This window comes from Microcaecilia unicolor, chromosome 12 (genome assembly GCF_901765095.1).
Source record: "Microcaecilia unicolor chromosome 12, aMicUni1.1, whole genome shotgun sequence".
Classification (NCBI taxonomy): Eukaryota; Metazoa; Chordata; class Amphibia; order Gymnophiona; family Siphonopidae; genus Microcaecilia; species Microcaecilia unicolor.
In genome coordinates, this window is record NC_044042.1 from 77436165 (window position 1) to 77456720 (window position 20556).

Genomic DNA, 20556 nt, shown 5'->3' on the forward strand with positions numbered 1-20556 from the left:
CCCTTACCCTTTTGTCTTTGCCTCCAAGGAAGGGCCTGGGCCCGGCGCTGGCAAACTGCTCCCTGCGTGCCTATTCCCATGATCTGTCCTCTTCTACTCCTGTCCATGCCAGGAGTTAGAACCTGGATGATTGCATTGACGCGATATCGTGCTAATGCAATCATCCGGGTCCTAGGCAGCACACAGGAGCAGGGGAGGATAGACCCGGAAGAAGGCAGCAAAAAGAAGCTTGCTGGTCCCCTCCTTGGAGGCCGTACCTGGGGAATCTTGCCCCCCTGGGTGGCCCTGCTTACAGCCCCCCCCCCCCCTGTGGAAAACAGTTTCCCTAGTGGCCCAGTGGGCACTACCCCCACCCAACCTGGTGGCCTAGTGCTCCCCCAAGCCCCCTGAACCTTTTGAGGCAGGAGGAGGGAGTAGCACTCCCTCCTCCTGTGAGCGTTGCCTTCAAAATGGCGGTGCCCTGCCCTGCCCGCTGCATTTTGGGATGCGACGGGTGGGGCTTCAATATCATATAAGGGAGAAACTCCCTTATATGGTACTGAAGCCTCACCCAGTGCATCCCAGGACTTCCAGCCCCTTGTATTACTCTGTTTGACAGGTCTGGGCTTTTTATTTTTTTTGACAGCCCAAACCTGTCAAACAACTTCTGTGGGAAGATTGTGCCTTGGGCGGCTCCCACAGAGGTCCCCCCGCTGATGATCAAAACTTATAGTGTGCATAAATTTGCATGCTATTAATTTTGATCATGGGAGCTTTATTTCCCTGTTCTGTTCTGCTGCTAATTTTAGAGCGCTGTTCAGAACAATGCGGGGAATTTGATCATTTACTCTTGACCACACAGGCTGATGCAGGATCGGGGCGACTCTGGCTATAGCCTTTGTGGAGTGGTTATTAATTATTGATACTCGACAGGAATGTAACAATTTGTGAACTAAAACCTAAATTAAAGTGATGGCTAGGGTTTCCCATATCTACATACTTCAGCTTCTTACCCATAAAAGCACTGGAACATACACTACGGTTAGTGCCATAGATCCACCACTGGTTGCCCTTCCTGGGTGGAGCCTGCAGCTGGGAGGCATTGTCCATCTTGGGGACCAGATACTGGGACAGCTGGTCCATCAGAGTCTCACAGCGTCTGGTTATGTTGAAAGATTCATGATCACACTCGTGGGTGAAGAGCACTGGTGTACTGGAGAAATTGCTCCTGCTGGATGATGAAATGCATCTCATAGTATCAATATTGAAGAGACGTCTACGGGAAACCCAGAGCCATTTCTGGGCAGGAGCACTGCCGTTGCAGGTTTTAGAGATTCGAACTGAGTTGCCTTGGCTCTCCAAGCAACCATGCAGCTCACTGCTGAAAATCAGGAATGGGTCAGGATCTGAGAAGACATAAGGAATAAAAGAGTGTAGTAAAAAAGAACCCTGCCTATTGGACTGGAGGGTTCAGGTAATGGGGAGACAGGGCTGGATTAACCACTAGGCATGGCTAGGCAGTCACTTAGCAAAACAAATCCCAATATTTAACTATTCTGTGCAGAGAGAAACCACTTACACCTTAGCAGGGCTTTTTTTGAGGGGGTACTTGGGGGTACTGAGTACCGGCACCTTTTCCATTGTCTGCCAACATTTGACCGATGGTCCCCAAGTTTTACTGAAAGAGCTCAGGCTCTACACACCAATTCTGCCTTGTCTTAGATTCTGCGACTGGGTGCAGGGGACCTGGCTATCGTGGGGCGGGTCCCTCAGTGATCACCCTGCCCCTGAAGGGTGGCCTGGCATTTGAGTACTGGCACCTTTTTTGCTAGAAAAATACAATCTGCACCTCACAAAAAAGCTCTCTGTGATAATCTACGTAAATCAGAAGGTTATTGCTGTGTAAACAAAACAATAGATCCTGTCAGCTATGCAAATCTAAAAATCCATTAGCTCATACTTGTAGTGGCAGGGAGAGGGGTCTGTTTTCTTTTTCTTTTTTTTAATCTTTATTTATACATTTTTGTGTTTACATCCAATAACATAAACATGGAATATCAGAAATCAAATTAAGGTAATTCAATATACTTATAACCAAATCGGTTTAAAGTATAAAAGAAAGGGTTTACATTTGTCCCCAATATATAGATCAAGATACTAGGAAATATAAAGACTATATAATCAAGCAAAACTTTTACAACGGGAGGGGCTATCTAGGTGCCTACAGCCAACGTTAACAGTGCTGTAATTAGGGAGGCAAAACAGTGGGTGACTTAACATTTTCTTTAGATGAGATGAATTCTAATAATTTCAATGGGGAAACAAAAAATATATAATTATTAATTTCAAAAGTTACTAAACATTTACAGGGAAACTTTAGCAGGAAAGTAGCAGAGGGGTCTGTTTTCAAGCAGTTCATTTACACAGGTAACTAGCTTTTGGATATCACTCTCGTTAGCTTTATGTATACAACCCAAATATTTGAAGATGTGTTTAATTTTGCTTATGTATATATGTTCGCATATCTCACAAGTTATATTGCCCCTTCTGCAGAGGTTTGCAACACACAAAATGGAAATAAACTATAAGGATAGCAGTCTAGAGAAGAAGTCTGCGTGATTTCTGGGACATATGTTGGAATGGGATGAACATCTAAGCTGATAAAGAAATGCTTCTGCACTGCTGTGCTATAAGATAAAATAGTTTCTAGAACTGAAAGTTGCAAGCTTTCTCTAGGTTCGAAGGCACATTTATTCTCAGAGGCAGCAGTTCCCCAAACTTGATCCTGGAGGTACCCCAGCCAGTCAGGTTTTCAGGATATCCACAATGAATATTCATGAGAGCGATCTGCATGCCATGGAGGCAATGCCTGCAAATCTCTCTCATGAATATTCATTGTGGATATCCTGAAAACCTGACTGGCTGGGGTGCCTCCGGGGCTAGGTTTGGGAACCACTGCTCAGAGGCATTTAGATGAGTTGGACGTTGTTATTAAGATGTTCATATTCATTAGGAGCCTGTTATTCAAAACGGTTTAACCAGGGTTTTATGTGAACCATGACTAGCAATGGCTCTTCTCTAGATTAATGGAATGTAAGTATTTGTACATAAAGACATAGGTCACAGAGTCAAATGGTTTCTGGATTAGATCTAGGCATAACCAGTTGGCTCCTTTTCCATTGATCAGATTGGGGCTCTAGTGAGTTAAATGTGGGCAGTGCAGCCGCACAAGGGTCAAGGTGCAAGAGAGGAAATTGTACCCCTTCCATTGCCTCCCCTGCTTGGCTGTGATGCAGAGGGCAGGGCATGAGCGTTAGAGGGGTTGTCGCACTGGGCATACTGTACTTCTGGCTCGGGATGCTCATGGTCAGCATGGTGAATTCATATGGGAAATAAGAGGCCATGCTGAGATCCCTGGAACTGAGAATAGTCAAGTACCCAATGTTTATAAAGATTTGGTTATATTAATGAACATTTTAATCACAGATATCCACTCTACAGCCATGCATTCTAACTGTGCTTAACAACCTTTCTCATTTTCCCTACATAAGTCCCTAAGAAGCCCAGCCGAAGAGCTCCCCACAGTCCAAACTTCCCCAAAGCAGTCAGCGGTGTGCTTTCCAGTTGCTGATGTCAGCACTTCTTGCGCATGCTCAGTTTGTGCGTACCAACTGACCAGTGACGGCAGCTGGAAAGCACGCCACCAACTTCGCACCGAGGAGGTTCGGGCTGTGGAACTCTTCAGTTGGCAGGGTTTGGACATCCTCGCCAGCAAAGGTAACATTTTTAATGGGGGTGGGAGAGGAAGAGCAGAAAGGAATGGGCATCCCCCCCCCCAAGTGGCTGTTGGCTACGCCCTTTTTAGTGGGTACTGTATTGATATTGTAAGTTGCATATTCTGCCATAATATGCACTGTTACTTGAATATTTTTACTGCTGCAATTGTCTATGGTCTATGTCTGGCTCATTCCTGCAGTACACTCTCTTGGGTGAATTTCTTCAAAAAGGTGATAAATAAATAGGTTCTGACAACTACACAAACCATCAGCAAGTACTTTTACTTGCAGAGAGGGTGAACAATTTTCAGATAGACCATTCACTTGGGTAAATCATTTTTAGCAATTAGCTTCATTAAAGGTACTTTTACTCCAGACCTCACGAGGCATAGATGGGGGGGGGGGAGAGATTGTAACAGGGAGAGAGGGAAGACTGCATGGTTGGGATAGACTAATATTTACTAAGACTTTTCGGCTGTACTATTTGGAGTTACGAATCAATTTAAGTGGGACTATAGTAATGTTTCTAGTTCATGTTGTGAGGTCTGATAGTAGTACTGGGGAAGGGTGGGGAAGGGGGGTGGATAGGGGCGAAAATGTTAAAAAATGTTGGATGCTGTTTAGTATTATGCTGTCTTTATACAGCATGGTTTGTTCGTGAAATTTGTATAGTGAAATATATCGATAAGGTTTAATATGCTGAAGTATCAATAAAAATCATTTAAACATTGTAACATAGTAGATGACGGCAGAAAAAGACCTGCACAGTCCATCCAGTCTGCCCAACAAGATAAACTCATATGAGCTACTTTTTGTGTATACCTTACCTTGATTTGTATCTGCCATTTTCAGGGCACAGACCGTAGAAATCTGCCCAGCACTAGCCCCGCCTCCCAACCACCAGCCCCGCCTCCCCCCACCGGCTGGTACTTTTACAACAGGGTCCCTAGGCTGTCCAGGCAAATAAGTTATACCTACTTTATAAAGGTTTGCACCTATGTGCCTTTATTCGACTGTCTCTCTGAACGCTGCAGCACAAAGTCATTCCTTCATTATGGATGTATGTGCATGTCAGAATTTCCACTTTTGAGTACATATAATATTTTGCAGTCTTAGGGAGGGATTCTATATATGGCATCTAAAAAATCCACCTGGAAAACATTTTCACCTAAGCATATTCTATAAGTAGTTCCTAGATTTAGGCGCTGTATATAGAATATGCTTAGTTGATAGCCCAGTGCTTAAAACTACGTGTGTCCGTTTACACCAACAAAATCATGGCGTAAATCCAAGCATGTAGATTTAGGTGCAGAGGGCCATATTCTATAACTACACACATATATTTCAGAATGCCCATGAAATGCCCATTTCCCCATCCTTAACCTTGCCCCTTTTTGTCTGCACACTTTAGAAGTTAGGCACAGTGCGTTACAGAATACGCTTAGCGAGTTGTACATGTAAAGTCTAATTATTGCCAATTAGTGCTCAAGATTGCTTCTTAAGTGCTGTTATCAACACTAAACAGCTTGATAAGCCAGTTCAGTTACACATGTTGTTACAGAATCTGTCTGGATGTCGGCGTGGATCTCTAGACACGCTATATAGAATCCTGGGGTTCATGCCCAATCCTGCCTCAGGGAAAGCCTACATGTATATCCCTGTAATACAATGATTAAGGTATATACACACAATAATGAGGAACAATCATTATTGTGTGTATATAGCTAATCATTGTATATACCTTAATCATTGTAGAATTTAGCTCCTCTAATAAAGGTTTCATTTACTTGTTACGAATCCAAAAGAATCCACGGTAGTTACTGAGCAGTCTGTGTTAGTGAGACAGGCTGTAAATCCGTAGCATTACAATCCCATAAAAGCAGGTGCTTCCATGATGCCTGGAAAGTTCTATGCTCTGCTGACATGTATGATTTGGTTTATCAATAAAGATATTATTTTTAAAAAAGCAGATGCTATGATTTCTTAAAGCCTTCTTTTATGTGTGTATTTGCCAGGGCAGTTTTATAAGCACCTGCGTGAGCATGTAAAATGCTGTTCTACTTGCTCAAGTGTGAATATACCTATATGAAACAAAATATAAGATTTACAAAATATAATATTCAATGATGCGCTGTTAGAGAGTTGTTCTGGAAGGAGAGGTGTTGGGTTGATCACCATTCTTGAGTTGAATTATCAAAATATTGGGGTGGGGGGGGGTCTAAAAGTTAATCTAGTGGGGTTCAAGGCTAAAAGTTTACATAGGGTTAGTGTCCTGTTTCGGTTATTGGTGAGCCCTTAGGTTCCCTGAGGCCTCACAAGACCTCCGAGGACAGCCGCGCACCCCGAATCTTCACCCGCGGCGACCGCCGTTCACCAAGGGTTGAGCCCCCAGCTGCAGGCGGTCAGCAGGACTGCTGGAACCGCGGGGTGACAGCCGGCCTGGCTGGTAGTCAGCAACACAGTCTCTGAAGGGCAGCTAGCAAGGACAGCTAGCACTGAGGAGGAACACAGTCTCTGCAGACAGCTAGCAAGGACGGCTAGCACTGAAGGGGAACACAGTCTCTGAAGGTGGCTAGCGGACGGCTAGCTTAAAGCGGAACACAGTCTCTGGAGGTGGCTAGCAAGGACGGCTAGCTTGAAGAGGAACACAGTCGCTAGAGGTGGCTAGCAGGGACGGCTAGCTTGAAGAGGAACACAATCTCTTGGAGGTGGCTAGCAAGGACGGCTAGCCTGAAGAAGAACACAATCTCTGGGGGCTGCTGGCAGGGATGGCCAGCAAATCAAAGGAACTCAGTCTCTGAAGGCTGCTGGCAAGGACGGCCCGCAAGTCAAAGGAACTCAGTCTCTGAAGGCTGCTGGCAAGGACGGCCAGCAAGTCAAAGGAACACAGTCTCTGAAGGCTGCTGGCAAGGACGGCCAGCAAGTCAAAGGAACTCAGTCTCTGAAGGCTGCTGGCAAGGACGGCCAGCAAGTCAAAGGAACTCAGTCTCTGAAGGCTGCTGGCAAGGACGGCCAGCAAGTCAAAGGAACTCCGTCTCTGAAGGCTGCTGGCAAGGACGGCCAGCAAGTCAAAGGAGCACAGTCTCTGAGGAATCAAGCTTCCCAGATCCGTGGCGTCGGCTTCGGACAAAAGAACCGGAAGCACTGGACTCCTCCAGTCTGTCCGTTTAAATTTAGCGCCAATCCGCCCCTCCCACGGAGAGAGAGCCAATCCCCTGGTCCTGGCAGACAACAGGGGGCTCGATTGGCCGAACTGCCATGCAGGCGGAGTCCTAGCGCCGGTGCTCCAATCTGGCGCGAGGGGGCGGAGCTTCTGCGCTGATCCGCCCCTAACCAGGGCAATGTCGACGCCGGGGCCGCCATCTTGGCCGGCGTGCTTCCTCCTCCGAGGCCGGCGTTCGGTCCAGCGGACCGCTGGCCTCGGTCTGACCCGTGTCAGCATCGGCTGCCGCGGGGGTCCGTCTCCGCCCCCCTGAACGCTGCGCCGCCCGAGGGCCATCGCCTGCCCCAACGGGGGCACAGGTAGGAGCGGGAGACATGACAGTTAGTGTTGCCAACTAGATTCAAATTCGCTGAACAGGACAGATCCAAGTAATTTTAGTCACCACATCTCAAAAAAGATATAGCGGAATTAGAAAGGGTACAGAGAAGGGCGATGGAAAAGATAAAGGGAATGGGATAACTTCCATAGGAAGAAAGGAAGCTAGGGCTTTTCAGCTTGGAGAGACCTTGGAGAGATATGATAGAAGTCTATAAAATACTGAGTGGAGTGGAAATGATAGAAGTGAGCCGCTTGTTTACTCTTTCCAAAAATGCAAGAACTAGGGGGCATGAAATGAAGCTACTAAGTAGTACATTTAAAACAAATCAGGAAAAATATTTCTTCACTCAATGTGTAATTAAACTCTGGAATTCATTGCCAGAGAATGTGGTACAAGCAGTTAGCTTAGCAGGTTTTAAAAAAGGTTTGGGTAATTTCCTAAAAGAAAAGTCCATAAGTCATTATTAAGATGGACTTGGGAAAATCTACTGCTCATTTCTAGGATAAGCAGCATAAAATCTGTTTTACTCTTTTGGGATCTTGCCAGGTGCTTGTAACCTGGATTGGTCACTGTTGGAAACAGGATACTGGGCTTGATGGACCTTTGGTCTGTCCCAGTATTGCAAGGCTTATGTTCTTATGCTTCTGATATCCCCATTGCATTCCTCGAGAAAAGTAAGACCACAAGTCCCTGCATGCAATGGAGTCAACCCAGTACTGGATCAACCCAGTTGGTAACCTTATCTAGGGTGTCTAATACCCTTGCATTGGCCTCAAAGATGCCCCTTAAAACTGCTTTTCATTGGCTTCTCGTATGGATTATGAGAAGTGGTAGCAAACACAATATCAGGCCAAGTGATCATCAAGGCTGGATTTCCTAACAGACACAGCAGGAATGTGCCTCTCCGATCTGAACAGAGTGCCATGCCCTTTCTCCCTTTCTCTGGTATGAAAAGAGCAGCATTCCCCCTCTGCTGACTTTATTTCAAAGTCTGAACTGTACACAACCTTATAGTTTTGCAGGACCTGCCCCTGTCCCATGTTGAGACTTCAGACTGAAGCCTGAAAAGGAGGCATACTCAGGTCAGAAGTGCTGCTTTGTCTCCTCCTGCTGGTGGGAGGGAGAGAATTGCGGAAGAAGATGGATGCAGGGTGAGGGGTGGCTGGAAGACTATGCACTTAAGGGCACATGAGGTTACGGCTTGGTGTCAGGACAGAGACTGTCTGCTAAAGCAGAGAAAAGCATTTTTTAAAAGATAGAAATAGCTCTGAAAATGGTTAATTTTACTCATGGCCGGTAAAAAAATTATGGCCAGTGCTGTAAGGTCAATGGGAGGTTAGCAAAAATACACTCTGTCCTTTACTGAAGGACCAGAGAGATTCCTGTAACAGGAAAAGAGAGGCGCCAAGGTAGGCAGACAGAGATTCAGAAAATTACAGCTTGGGTTTATGTTCATTCCTCTGTGGGTTGCAAGGAGCTCAGCTCATTTCTCAAGGAAGAAATGGAAGGTTACTAACACTATAGTACAATGCTAAGAAGCTGTGTGAAAACCAGTAGTGAGGGAGCCAAGATCCATTGCAGGGCCATAGCGAGATATGTGGAGACATACAGAACGCAAGAGAGGGGATGCCAAAATTACACTCTGTCCATTGCCTCCCCTACTTGGTCATGATGCACTGGATGGAGCGGCAACACTACAGGAAATGCCGCACAGGGTCTGTTTCCAGCTCAGGATACTCCTGAGATCCAGTGTGCCTTGCTTAGAGGTGTTTTCATGCCTCATACAGACAGCAACCAGATCAGCATTCCTAATTCCAACCCATCTAATGTCAAAGCTCGACAAGGCCTTTTGGCCAGTGGACATTCTCGCCTCACTTTTTCCCTGCAGGTCTCTAGCCTATGTAAAACTTCTTGTTCTCTGCCAACTGCGTTCTGTCCGCAGATATTTCGATCAAGACACTTTCCACTTTCTTGTTTTGTCTCACTATTCACCAAGCTCGATTACTGCAACATAATTTATGATGTTCCCATTCAAATTTGAAAAAAACTTCAGTCAATACAAAATACAGCCATCAAACTCATATGTTATGCGCGAAAGTTCGATCATGTTTCTCATAAGAACATAACAGTAGCCATACTGGCTCAGACAATAGTTCATCTAGTCCAGTATCCTGTTTCCAACAGTGGCCAAGCCAGGTCACAAGTACCTGGCAGAAACCCAAATTGTGGTAACACTCCACACTACCTATTCCAGGGCAAGCAGTTGTTTCCCCATGTCTGTCAATAGCAGACTATGGACTTTTCCTCCAGGAACTTGTCCAAACCTTTTTTAAACCCAGATACGTTAACTGCTGTTATCACATCCTCCGACAAAGAGTTCCAGAGCTTAACTATTCATTGAGTGAAAAAATATTTCCTCCTATTTGTTTTAAAAGTATTTCCACGTAACTTCCTTGAGTGCCCTAGTCATTTTACTTTTTGAAATAGTAACAATCGATTCACTTCTCCCCTCAGTCATCTCTTTTCCAAGCGGAAGAGTCCTAACCTCTTTAGCCTTTCCTCATATGAAAGGAGTTCCATCCCTTTATCATTTTCGTCGCTCTTCTTTGAACCTTGTCTAATTCCGCTATATCTTTTTTGAGATACGGCAACCAGAACTGAACGCAATACTCTGTATCATGGAGCGATACAGAGGCAAAAGTTTCATTGGCTCCAGTGGAAAAATGTATTTTAAACTGCTTACACTCACATTTAAGGCTCACAGACTTGATCTTCCTGACTATCTCACAACCATCCCCTACCCGACTACTCTGTTCAATTAATGACCACCGACTGGTTCTCCCTAACCCCAAAGCTGCCCAGCTTGAATTCACTTGTAATCTGCTCTCTTTATCGTGGCCTCTTTCCACTGGAATTCTCTCTCTCTTACCAAACATTCTGAGCTGTCTTTAAAAAAATTTTAAATAGTCTTAAAAAACTGGTTATTTAAACAAGCGTTTAATCTGGTTGGCTAAGGGGTGGAAAGTTTGCGTCATTTTCACTATTTTTTCCTCTCACTCTATCTCCACTTTTCTCACTTCTTTCCCTCACCCCTCTCGTGTCCTTTCGTTGCTACCTAGTCAACGTTTGATTGCACTGCTATGACTGAGGTAACTGTTTCCTGTCAACCATTGTAGTTCTCTTCAGCCTTTTTTATTTTTTTGTTTTTAGTGTGTAAACTGCCCAGATCAGCAAGTTAGCTTGGGCGGTATAGTAAGTTTTAATAAACTATAAACTATTTGAGAGTTTTCAAAGATTTTTCAGTGAACCTGCAGATCTACTGCTGCTGGCAGCTCCCAGGTGTAGCAAAACAGCAGAAATACTACAGTAAAGGACGTAGCCTAGTGGTTAGAGCAGGGGTTCTCAACTCAGGCCTCAGGACACACCCAGCCAGTCTGGTTTTCAGGGTATCATAGTAACATAGTAGATGATGGCAGAAAAAGACCTGCACGGTCCAACCAGTCTGCCCAACAAGATAACTCATATGTGCTACTTTTTGTGTATACCCTACTTTGATTTGTACCTGTGCTCTTCAGGGCACAGACCGTATAAGTCTGCCCAGCACTATCCCCGCCTCCCAACCACTGGCTCTGGCACAGACCGTATAAGTCTGCCCAGCTCTATCCTCGCCTCCCAACCACCAGCCCTGCCTCCCAACCACCGGCTCTGGCACAGACCGTACAAGTCTGCCCAGCACTATCCCCGCCTCCCAACCACCAGTCCTGCTTCCCACCACTGGCTCTGGCACAGACCATATAAGTCTTCCCAGCACTATCCCCGCCTCCCGATCTTGACATAACTAATTTCCGAAAATTACTAAAAACCAACCAGTTCAATAAGGCATACCACAATGATCCATCCTAAATACCAAACAAAACTCATACCAGAAGTGGACAAAACCAAACTCTCTATGCTTGACTGCCTAAGTTGCTCTGCCTCGAATGAACTTTAACGCAATACCATTTTATTTCCATAATGATTGTGCATGAGATAGATTTGCATCCAAAGGAAGTAGTGATTGCAGATCTATCTCATGAATATTCATTATGGGTATCCTGAAAACCTGACTGGCAAGGCACGAAGAGGACTGGTTGAGAACTCTGCTGAGTTAAAGAAATGGGCTGAGACTCAGGGAAGCCGGGGTTTAAATCTGACATGACCTTGGACAAGTAACCTTATCCCTTGTCTCAGGCACCCCAATGCTGAGGGCCGCTGAGAGAGGGGGAAGGGAGACAAGATTCCCCGGCCAAGCCTCCGAGGGGGGCCTGGTACTGTCTCTTTCCTGCTCCTGTGTGACAGGACCCGGGTGATTGCATTAACTTGATAACCCGGGTCCAGGCACACAGGAGCAGTAGAGTGACAGATCAAGGGAGAAGCAGAGACAGGAAGGTATGGGGGTGGGGGGTGTTGGCAACCCGAATGAGGTGGTGGGGAGCGGATGTGATCCAAGTGGGGGGGGGGGGGGGACAGGGGTAGCCCAAGTGGGGGGGGGGGGGGCGGCGGCAGCAGCGATGGCTGCCTCCCAAATGGGTAGTCAACTGTGGCGGCCCTGTCCCGGGCATGGCTCTGTCTCTCAGCAGCCCTGCCAATGCTCTTTGAGGCAGGGACACGATGTACCTAAATACCAGCACAGTGTATGTCCAGCACTCCTATAAAACATCATTTATGCTGCATCTCTCTTGAGCCTGTGGGATGTGACATCTTAATGATTGGTTTAGGAACACATTGGACTTTTCACTTACATCCTTGGAAATTGCATTACTTCACGATGAAACTACACTTCAAAAAATGCTCTCACTCCTAGGTTATTAACAAAGGACTTCAAACGTATAATAGATTAAATAAACGTAAACAATGGAAACCTCAAGAGTCTAAGGTGCCTACAGAGATGGTCTACCCTTTAACAGACTCATCATCATGGGTTTCAATATAACCTCTGAAAACAACTACAGTGTAAAGCAACTTCCTAATGAAGAAAACAAACACTGTAGCCAAAAAACAGAGGAAGTTCTTTCACTCAGTAGTGAAGTTCTAAGTCAATAATAAATCTCTTTAAAAAACTGCAGTGATTGACTAACAATTGAAAATGTGTGCATAGCCAAAAAATGTATACATATAAAGTCACTTAGCTTCTTCAACTGGGTAGGAATTCAACATCTTTCATCCAACCAAGGTGAGCACTGACTTTAAGGATGATGCTGAAGCCCCACGTTTTATCCTCGACAAAGGGACCCCTCTGTTTCGATACTGCCTCAGGAGGAGTTAACAAAACTTATCTACCAGTCTTTAGGTCAGAGTACAAGGCAGAAAATGGCTACCGGCTATATAGAACGCCAACAGACTTCACAATGAACATTTTAGTTATACGTTGCACGTACTGATGCCAAAGCTATCCTGGACGTGGAATACTTATACGCTTTACACACTCCTGAGGAAAGTGTGGAAACGATTATGCAATCTGTATGGCTACAATTTGGAAGTGACTCCATTTCTCCCACTGTGTGATAGTAAAGACTTTCCTGCAGACACCAATACAAAGTTATGGCAGCATTAGACAGAGGAAAAATACATCAACTTAAGTCATTGCTGAGGATGACAAGCTGAAAACGTTTGCTGAGTTGTGTGCAGAGTTTACTTTGACAGTGGTGGACACATATCTTCAAGTGAGACACTATATGGGTTCACTTTTCATGGCACATCTGGACCCTGAGATTCAGGAATCTATAGCTCCAGCAGCACTGACTTTGAACTCTCAGCTAAAAATGCCACTGAAATACCATCAGTAGAAATCCACCGAAGCGGAGAACTCTGAGATCCCACGAGATGCAACAGCAGTAGAAAAAGTGGGAAAACGACCATGGATTCCGAGATAAGACGGACAGCCTGAATACTTTTGAGAAATTTTATTGATAAAAAGATTTGACATGGCACCGTGTTTCAGTCAAAACACGGTGCCGTGTCGAGTCTTTTTATCAATAAAATTTCTCAAGTATTCAGGCCGTCCGTCTTATCTTTGGAATCCACGGTCGTTTTCCCACTTTTTCTACTACTGAAATACTATCATACATCTGTGCAAAGCAAACAGCAAGACTTGAATTATGAAGCAGTAGTGCAGCTCTGGACTGCAGAACTACTATACAAGGTACATGGGGACTGCTTGAAATCCCGCATTAGAGACATAAAGTGCAATACACTGAATGTACTTCATTGGGAATTTATTTGTTAGATTTGTATCCCACATTTTCCCACCTATTTGTAGGCTCAATGTGGCTTATATAGTACCAGAGAGGCCTTTGCAGGCTCTGGTGTGAACAAATACAGGGTGATGTTGTGGTAAGATCAAGTTCACGTGGCACAGCCACATTAGGGAATCAGAGAACAGAAGAGTTGCGTTATGTCCATTACGTGTTTTTGTTTGGTTGTGTTGCAGAGATTAGGCATTTAAGTTGGATCGGTAGGGTATGCCTTTTTAAACAGGTTGGTTTTTAGTGATTTCTGGAAGTTTAGGTGGTCATACATCGTTTTCAAGGCGTTTGGTAATGTGTTCCACAGTTGTGTGCTTATGTAGGAAAAACTAGATACGTAAGTTGTTTTGTATTTAAGTTCTTTGCAGCTTGGGTAGTGTAGATTTAGATAAGATCGTGTTGATTCGGATGTATTTCTAATTGGTAAGTCGATCAAGTCTGTCATGTAACTCGGGGCTTCTCCGTAGATGATTTTGTGAACCAGGGTGCAGATTTTGAAGGCGATGCATTCTTTGATTGGGAGCCAGTGTAGTTTTCCGTGGAGGGGTTTTGTGCTTTCAAATTGCGTTTTACCAAATATAAGCCTAGCTGCCGTGTTTTGAGCGGTCTGAAGTTTCTTTAAGGTTTGTTCTTTACATCCCGCATAAATTCCATTGCAGTAATCTAAGTGGCTTTCCCTTGGGAAGAATTGCTTCACGCATTTGAGTTTCCACATTGAGTGGAACATTTTCTTTGTTGTGGATGCCACTTGGCTCTCTAGTGTTAAGTTACGGTCCATTTTAATGCCAAGGATTTTCAAGCTGTCTGAGATGGGAAGGGTGTGATCTGGGGTGTTGGTACTTGTGAGGATGTCCGCACTGTGTTGGGATGAGAGGATGAGACAATGAGTTTTTTCTTTATTGAGTTTTAGTTGAAAAGCATTTGCCCATTAATCCATGATGTTTAGGCTGAGCTTGATTTCGTTGGTGATTTCTGTCAGTTTGGTTTTGTAAGGAATGTATATTGTGACATCGTCTGCATATGTGAAAGGGTTAAGGCCATGGTTGGACTTGGCAAGTGGGGTCATCATTAAGTTGAATAGGATCGGTGATAGCGGTGATCCTTGCGGTACTCCACAGTCTGTTTTCCACGGTGATGATATGTTTGAATTTGATTTTACTTGATATGTTCTTGTGGTTAGGAAGCCCTTTATCCGGTTAAGTATGTTTCCACCAATCCCGAACTTATCTAGTAATCTTATTAATATATTATGGTTTACCATGTCGAATGCACTAGACACGTCGAATTGGAAGAGAAGGCTGTTTTTGCCTGTTGCTATTTCCTGCTTGAATTTGGCTACAAGAGTTTCCATGCTGTGGAGGGGGTGAAAGCCTGACTGTGATTCATGTAATATTGAGAATTTGTTTATGTAATCTGTAAGTTGTTTGGTTACCATGCTTTCCATCAGTTTGACCACCAACCGGATAGATGCTACTAGATGGTACAATTGCAGTACAAATTCTTGTTGCGCTTCTATATCGCTCCTTACTGGGTGTTTAAAGCAGAATTCAGAGCAGATGCCACCTGTCCCAAGTGCTCCAACACAGCTGCGACTCTCGGACATATGCTCTGGCAGTGTCCTCAAATACGGCTATAAGCAACCATGTATCTTGGCTTTGGCGTCATAGAGTCCTAGTTGATCTGTTGCTACTGTTTGACAAACGAGGGGAGTATTGCTCTTGGCTAAAGGTCTCTGCTCTTTTTTAAAGTGGGAGGTATTGATGGCCAAGAAGTGAAAACTCCTAGTGTGGCTGTCTGGGGACTCGCCATCCCTTCTTCAATATTTTGTATTTTTTTTTTATTAGGAATTGTTTACTGCCTTTTTGAAGGACTTCACTCAGGGGTCCTTTTATTAAGCTGTGGTAAAAAGGGGGCCTGTGCTGGCGTCACTGTGTAATCTTCATGTGCGCTGAGGCCCCCTTTTACCACAGTAGGTAAAAGGCTTTTTTTTTCTCGACAAGAAATGACCGTGTGGTAAGTGAGTCACTTACTGCATGACCATTTCAGGGAGGAGCACTTATCGTCACCCGGGTAAACACCAGCGCTACAAAAATGGAAAATATTTTTGTAGTGCCAGAAATGGCGCACGCTGGGGGGTGACAACTAACGCTGGTCCGGCGGTAGTTCCAGGTTGGCGCACGGTAAGCCCATTGCTGCATGCCAACCCTTTAGTAAAAGGGACCCTCAAAGCAGTGTATAGCATGAATAAGTCAAACATAAGCAATAGACAATAACAATAGTAAAAATATTCAAAATTCTGGCACGGGCCTTGCGCCGCGACAGAAACGTCTGGAAATAGAGGCCCACGATTCAATCGGAGCCTCAGGAACAACCACAGAGATAAGTCTTGAAAAACTCTGGTTTACACTGAATGAAATGGATATTACTCTTCAAAAATCTTCAGGTGAGACATCTGCTTTGTCTCTCAAATTTGAAGATATGGTAAAAACAGTGGAAGTAGTGAAGGAAGGTTTATCATCTCGGGTCAATTTGATTCAAAACGATATCAAGCAATTACAAGAATTTAATTCAACATTGGTTAAAGATACAGTGGGGGAAATAAGTATTTGATCCCTTGCTGATTTTGTAAGTTTGCCCACTGACAAAGACATGAGCAGCCCATAATTGAAGGGTAGGTTATTGGTAACAGTGAGAGATAGCACATCACAAATTAAATCCGGAAAATCACATTGTGGAAAGTATATGAATTTATTTGCATTCTGCAGAGGGAAATAAGTATTTAATCCCTCTGGCAAACAAGACCTAATACTTGGTGGCAAAACCCTTGTTGGCAAGCACAGCGGTCAGACGTCTTCTGTAGTTGATGATGAGGTTTGCACACATGTCAGGAGGAATTTTGGTCCACTCCTCTTTGCAGATCATCTCTAAATCATTAAGAGTTCTGGGCTGTCGCTTGGCAACTCGCAGCTTCAGCTCCCTCCATAAGTTTTCAATGGGATTAAGGTCTGGTGACTGGCTAGGCCACTCCATGACCCTAATGTGCTTCTTCCTGAGCCACTCCTTTGTTGCCTTGGCTGTATGTTTTGGGTCATTGTCGTGCTGGAAGACCCAGCCACGACCCATTTTTAAGGCCCTGGCGGAGGGAAGGAGGTTGTCACTCAGAATTGTACGGTACATGGCCCCATCCATTCTCCCATTGATGCGGTGAAGTAGTCCTGTGCCCTTAGCAGAGAAACACCCCCAAAACATAACATTTCCACCTCCATGCTTGACAGTGGGGACGGTGTTCTTTGGGTCATAGGCAGCATTTCTCTTCTTCCAAACACGGCGAGTTGAGTTCATGCCAAAGAGCTCAATTTTTGTCTCATCTGACCACAGCACCTTCTCCCAATCACTCTCGGCATCATCCAGGTGTTCACTGGCAAACTTCAGACGGGCCGTCACATGTGCCTTCCGGAGCAGGGGGACCTTGCGGGCACTGCAGGATTGCAATCCGTTATGTCGTAATGTGTTACCAATGGTTTTCGTGGTGACAGTGGTCCCAGCTGCCTTGAGATCATTGACAAGTTCCCCCCTTGTAGTTGTAGGCTGATTTCTAACCTTCCTCATGATCAAGGATACCCCACAAGGTGAGATTTTGTGTGGAGCCCCAGATCTTTGTCGATTGACAGTCATTTTGTACTTCTTCCATTTTCTTACTATGGCACCAACAGTTGTCTCCTTCTCGCCCAGCGTCTTACTGATGGTTTTGTAGCCCATTCCAGCCTTGTGCAGGTGTATGATCTTGTCCCTGACATCCTTAGACAGCTCCTTGCTCTTGGCCATTTTGTAGAGGTTAGAGTCTGACTGATTCACTGAGTCTGTGGACAGGTGTCTTTCATACAGGTGACCATTGCCGACAGCTGTCTGTCATGCAGGTAACGAGTTGATTTGGAGCATCTACCTGGTCTGTAGGGGCCAGATCTCTTACTGGTTGGTGGGGGATCAAATACTTATTTCCCTCTGCAGAATGCAAATAAATTCATATACTTTCCACAATGTGATTTTCCGGATTTAATTTGTGATGTGCTATCTCTCACTGTTACCAATAACCTACCCTTCAATTATGGGCTGCTCATGTCTTTGTCAGTGGGCAAACTTACAAAATCAGCAAGGGATCAAATACTTATTTCCCCCACTGTAAACTGGCTCTTCATAGAAAAATTGAGCAGATAGAAAATTACAATAGGCATTTGAACCTTCGTATCATGAATTTCTCAAAAGTACCAGGCTCATTACCTTTAGACTTATTTAAAAGATACTTGATTGAAAATTTAAAAATTCCTCCGAATGCTATTCCTCTGATTAATAAGATTTACTACCTTCCTAAAAGACCTGGGAAAAAGATGGGGAATCCAGACCCGAAGTTGAAAGTATTGACTTGAATAATATATCTGCAATTCTGGAACAATCGATAGATAATGCACTAGAGAGAGCTACATTACTAGTCTCCTTTGTATTTGAACAAGACCTCAACAACACCTTAAGACTTTATTTTAAACATTCTAAAGAACTGTATGGAGGTGGCAAAATTTGGATCTACCCAGATGTTACCAAAGTGACTCAAGAAAGGAGAAAGATTTTCCTGGCTATGAAACAGCAAGTATTGGATCTCGGGCCCACATTTTCTCTTGCTTATCCATGTAAATGTTTGATAAGATTAGGAGATACTAAGTATATATTTTATACATCAGAACAATTAAAAGTTTTTCTAGATTTGAAAAACTAAAATAATGCTGGACAAGTAATAAGTAGAGTCTCCACACGTAGTCTTAATATATGTTAGATTTCCTAAAGATACTCCTATATTTCTTTCTCACGTCCCTCTAAAAGTGGTCTAAGAAAGCTGAAGTATACATATATTTCTTATTTTTTAAATTTTCCTTATTAATATTTTCCAATGCTGTGTTGCTGTTAACAAGTGAATGACTTGTAAAGAGATGTAAAAAATTACTATCTCTCTATATAAAAGGCAACACCAACGTTCTATGAAGCCTCCAGCCGGAAGTGTGAAGGGGGCGAGATATCCGGTTTCCCTATGAGTGTCTGCCCCGCCCTCTCTGTAACACAGTCAGTGAAGGAATACAGCAGAGCACGAAATCAAATCGCTGGCTCTGTAACAGTGAAGGATTCAGAGGGGGGAGGGGACAGCAAAGCACGAAATCAAATCGCTGGCTCTGTAACAGTGAAGGACAGAGGGGGGAGGGGAGAGAGGCCAGAGGGCAGGGACACACACACTCCCACATGCACACAGAAGAAAACATTGTTAGCCCCCCCCCCCCCCCCCCGTTTCATTTGCATCAGAAACGGGGCTTTTTTACTAGTAAATAAATAATTTTAAAAAATATTCAAAATAACAATACAAAGTATGATGTGGAGGGGCATAATCGAACGGAAACGCCTATCTCCATGGGCGTTTATCTCCGAGAACGGGTCTGTGAAGGGGCGGGCCGAACCGTATTTTCGAAAAAATGGACGTTTTTGAGCTGGGTGTTTGGGTTTTTTTAGCGATAATGGAAACTAAAAACGCCCAGCTCAAAAACGTCCTAATCTGAGCCATTTGGTCATGGGAGGGGCCAGGATTGGTAGTACACTCTCCCCCCTGATATGCCAGGACACCAACTGGGCACCCTAGGTCAGTGCGGTGGACTTCAGAAAAAGCTCCCACATGCATAGCTCCCTTACCACGGTTGCTGAGCTCTCAACCCCCCTCCCCTAAAACCCACTACCCACAAATGTACAACACTACCATAGCTCTTAGGGGTGAAGGGGGCACCTACATGTGGGTACAGTGGGTTTTGGAGGGCTCCCATTTACCAGCACAAGTGTTACAGGTAGGGGGGGAATGGGCCTGGGTCCACCTGGCTGAAGTGCACTGCGGTACCCACTAAAAGTGCTCCAGGGACCTGCATACACGCAGGCCTCTAGGACTTGTTACTGCTGTATAACATTGGCACACCAGTTTACACCTGAAGACTATTCTCTCCGAAAACGTCCTTTATTGGAATAAGCACGCTTACTCACAGTTAACTGCAGATCAGAGGTTGTGCCCCACCACTGGAAACGAGTCTCCCTGGTAGTGAGATTAGCAGTAGGTCAGAGCTGGCAGAATGCTGTACAATGCCCTCTTTCAGCCACATTCAAGGTAAGAACCAAGTTTTCTAATATGGCTAACACATGGAAGGGATCTAAAACTGGCTTACAAAAATGGCCACTACCTCATGGACTACCGGAAACATAACAGGGCACACTCTGACCCAGTAGGCAGGGGGAAAAGCACCATGGGGAAGAGCCTACCAACTACCAACATCGTGAGACTGTAACACAAGCTAATGAAATCACGGAGCCCAATACCCTACACCCACCACAATGCAATGCTGATGTGACCCTGTAGTGCACCCGAGAGCCACATCTGACCCAGGGAAAGGCTGTGACAGGATCGAACATATTCTGCTGTCATGGAGGTGGGTATGACATTTGAGGCTGGCATAGAGGCTGGAAAAAAAGTTTTTAAAGTGGGGTTTTTTTGGTGGGAGGGGGTTAGTGACCACTGGGGGAGTCCGGGGAGGTCATCCTCGATTCCCTCTAGTGGTCATCTGGGCAGTTGGGGCACTTTTTTGGGACTTGTTCGTGAAAAAAAGGGTCCAAAAAAAGTGACCCAAAATCGCGGTAAAAACGCCTTTTTTTTTTTCGATTATCAGCTAAAGATGCCCATCTCTCCTTGGCTGATAACCTCGCCCCAGTCCCACCTCCACCATGCCTCCGACACGCCCCGTCAACTTTATTCGTTTCCGCGACAGAGTGCAGTTGGAAACGCCCAAAATCGGCTTTCGATTATACCGATTTGGGCGCCTTTGCGAGAAAAACGCCCCTCTCCCGATTTGGGTCGAAATATAGGCGTTTTTCTCTTTCGATTATAAGCTGGATTGTATACTA

General features: G+C 44.8%; 1 protein-coding gene across 1 annotated transcript in view; it reads right to left on the reverse strand.

Annotated features, from left to right (window-relative positions):
- MRC2 (mannose receptor C type 2) overlaps positions 1-20556 on the reverse strand; it is a 128739-nt gene that overhangs the window by 83317 nt on the left and 24866 nt on the right. The window contains exon 2 of the mRNA XM_030220735.1: positions 993-1385. Within this exon, the coding sequence (XP_030076595.1) occupies positions 993-1385 (393 nt within the window). The remainder of the gene's footprint in view (positions 1-992; positions 1386-20556) is intronic.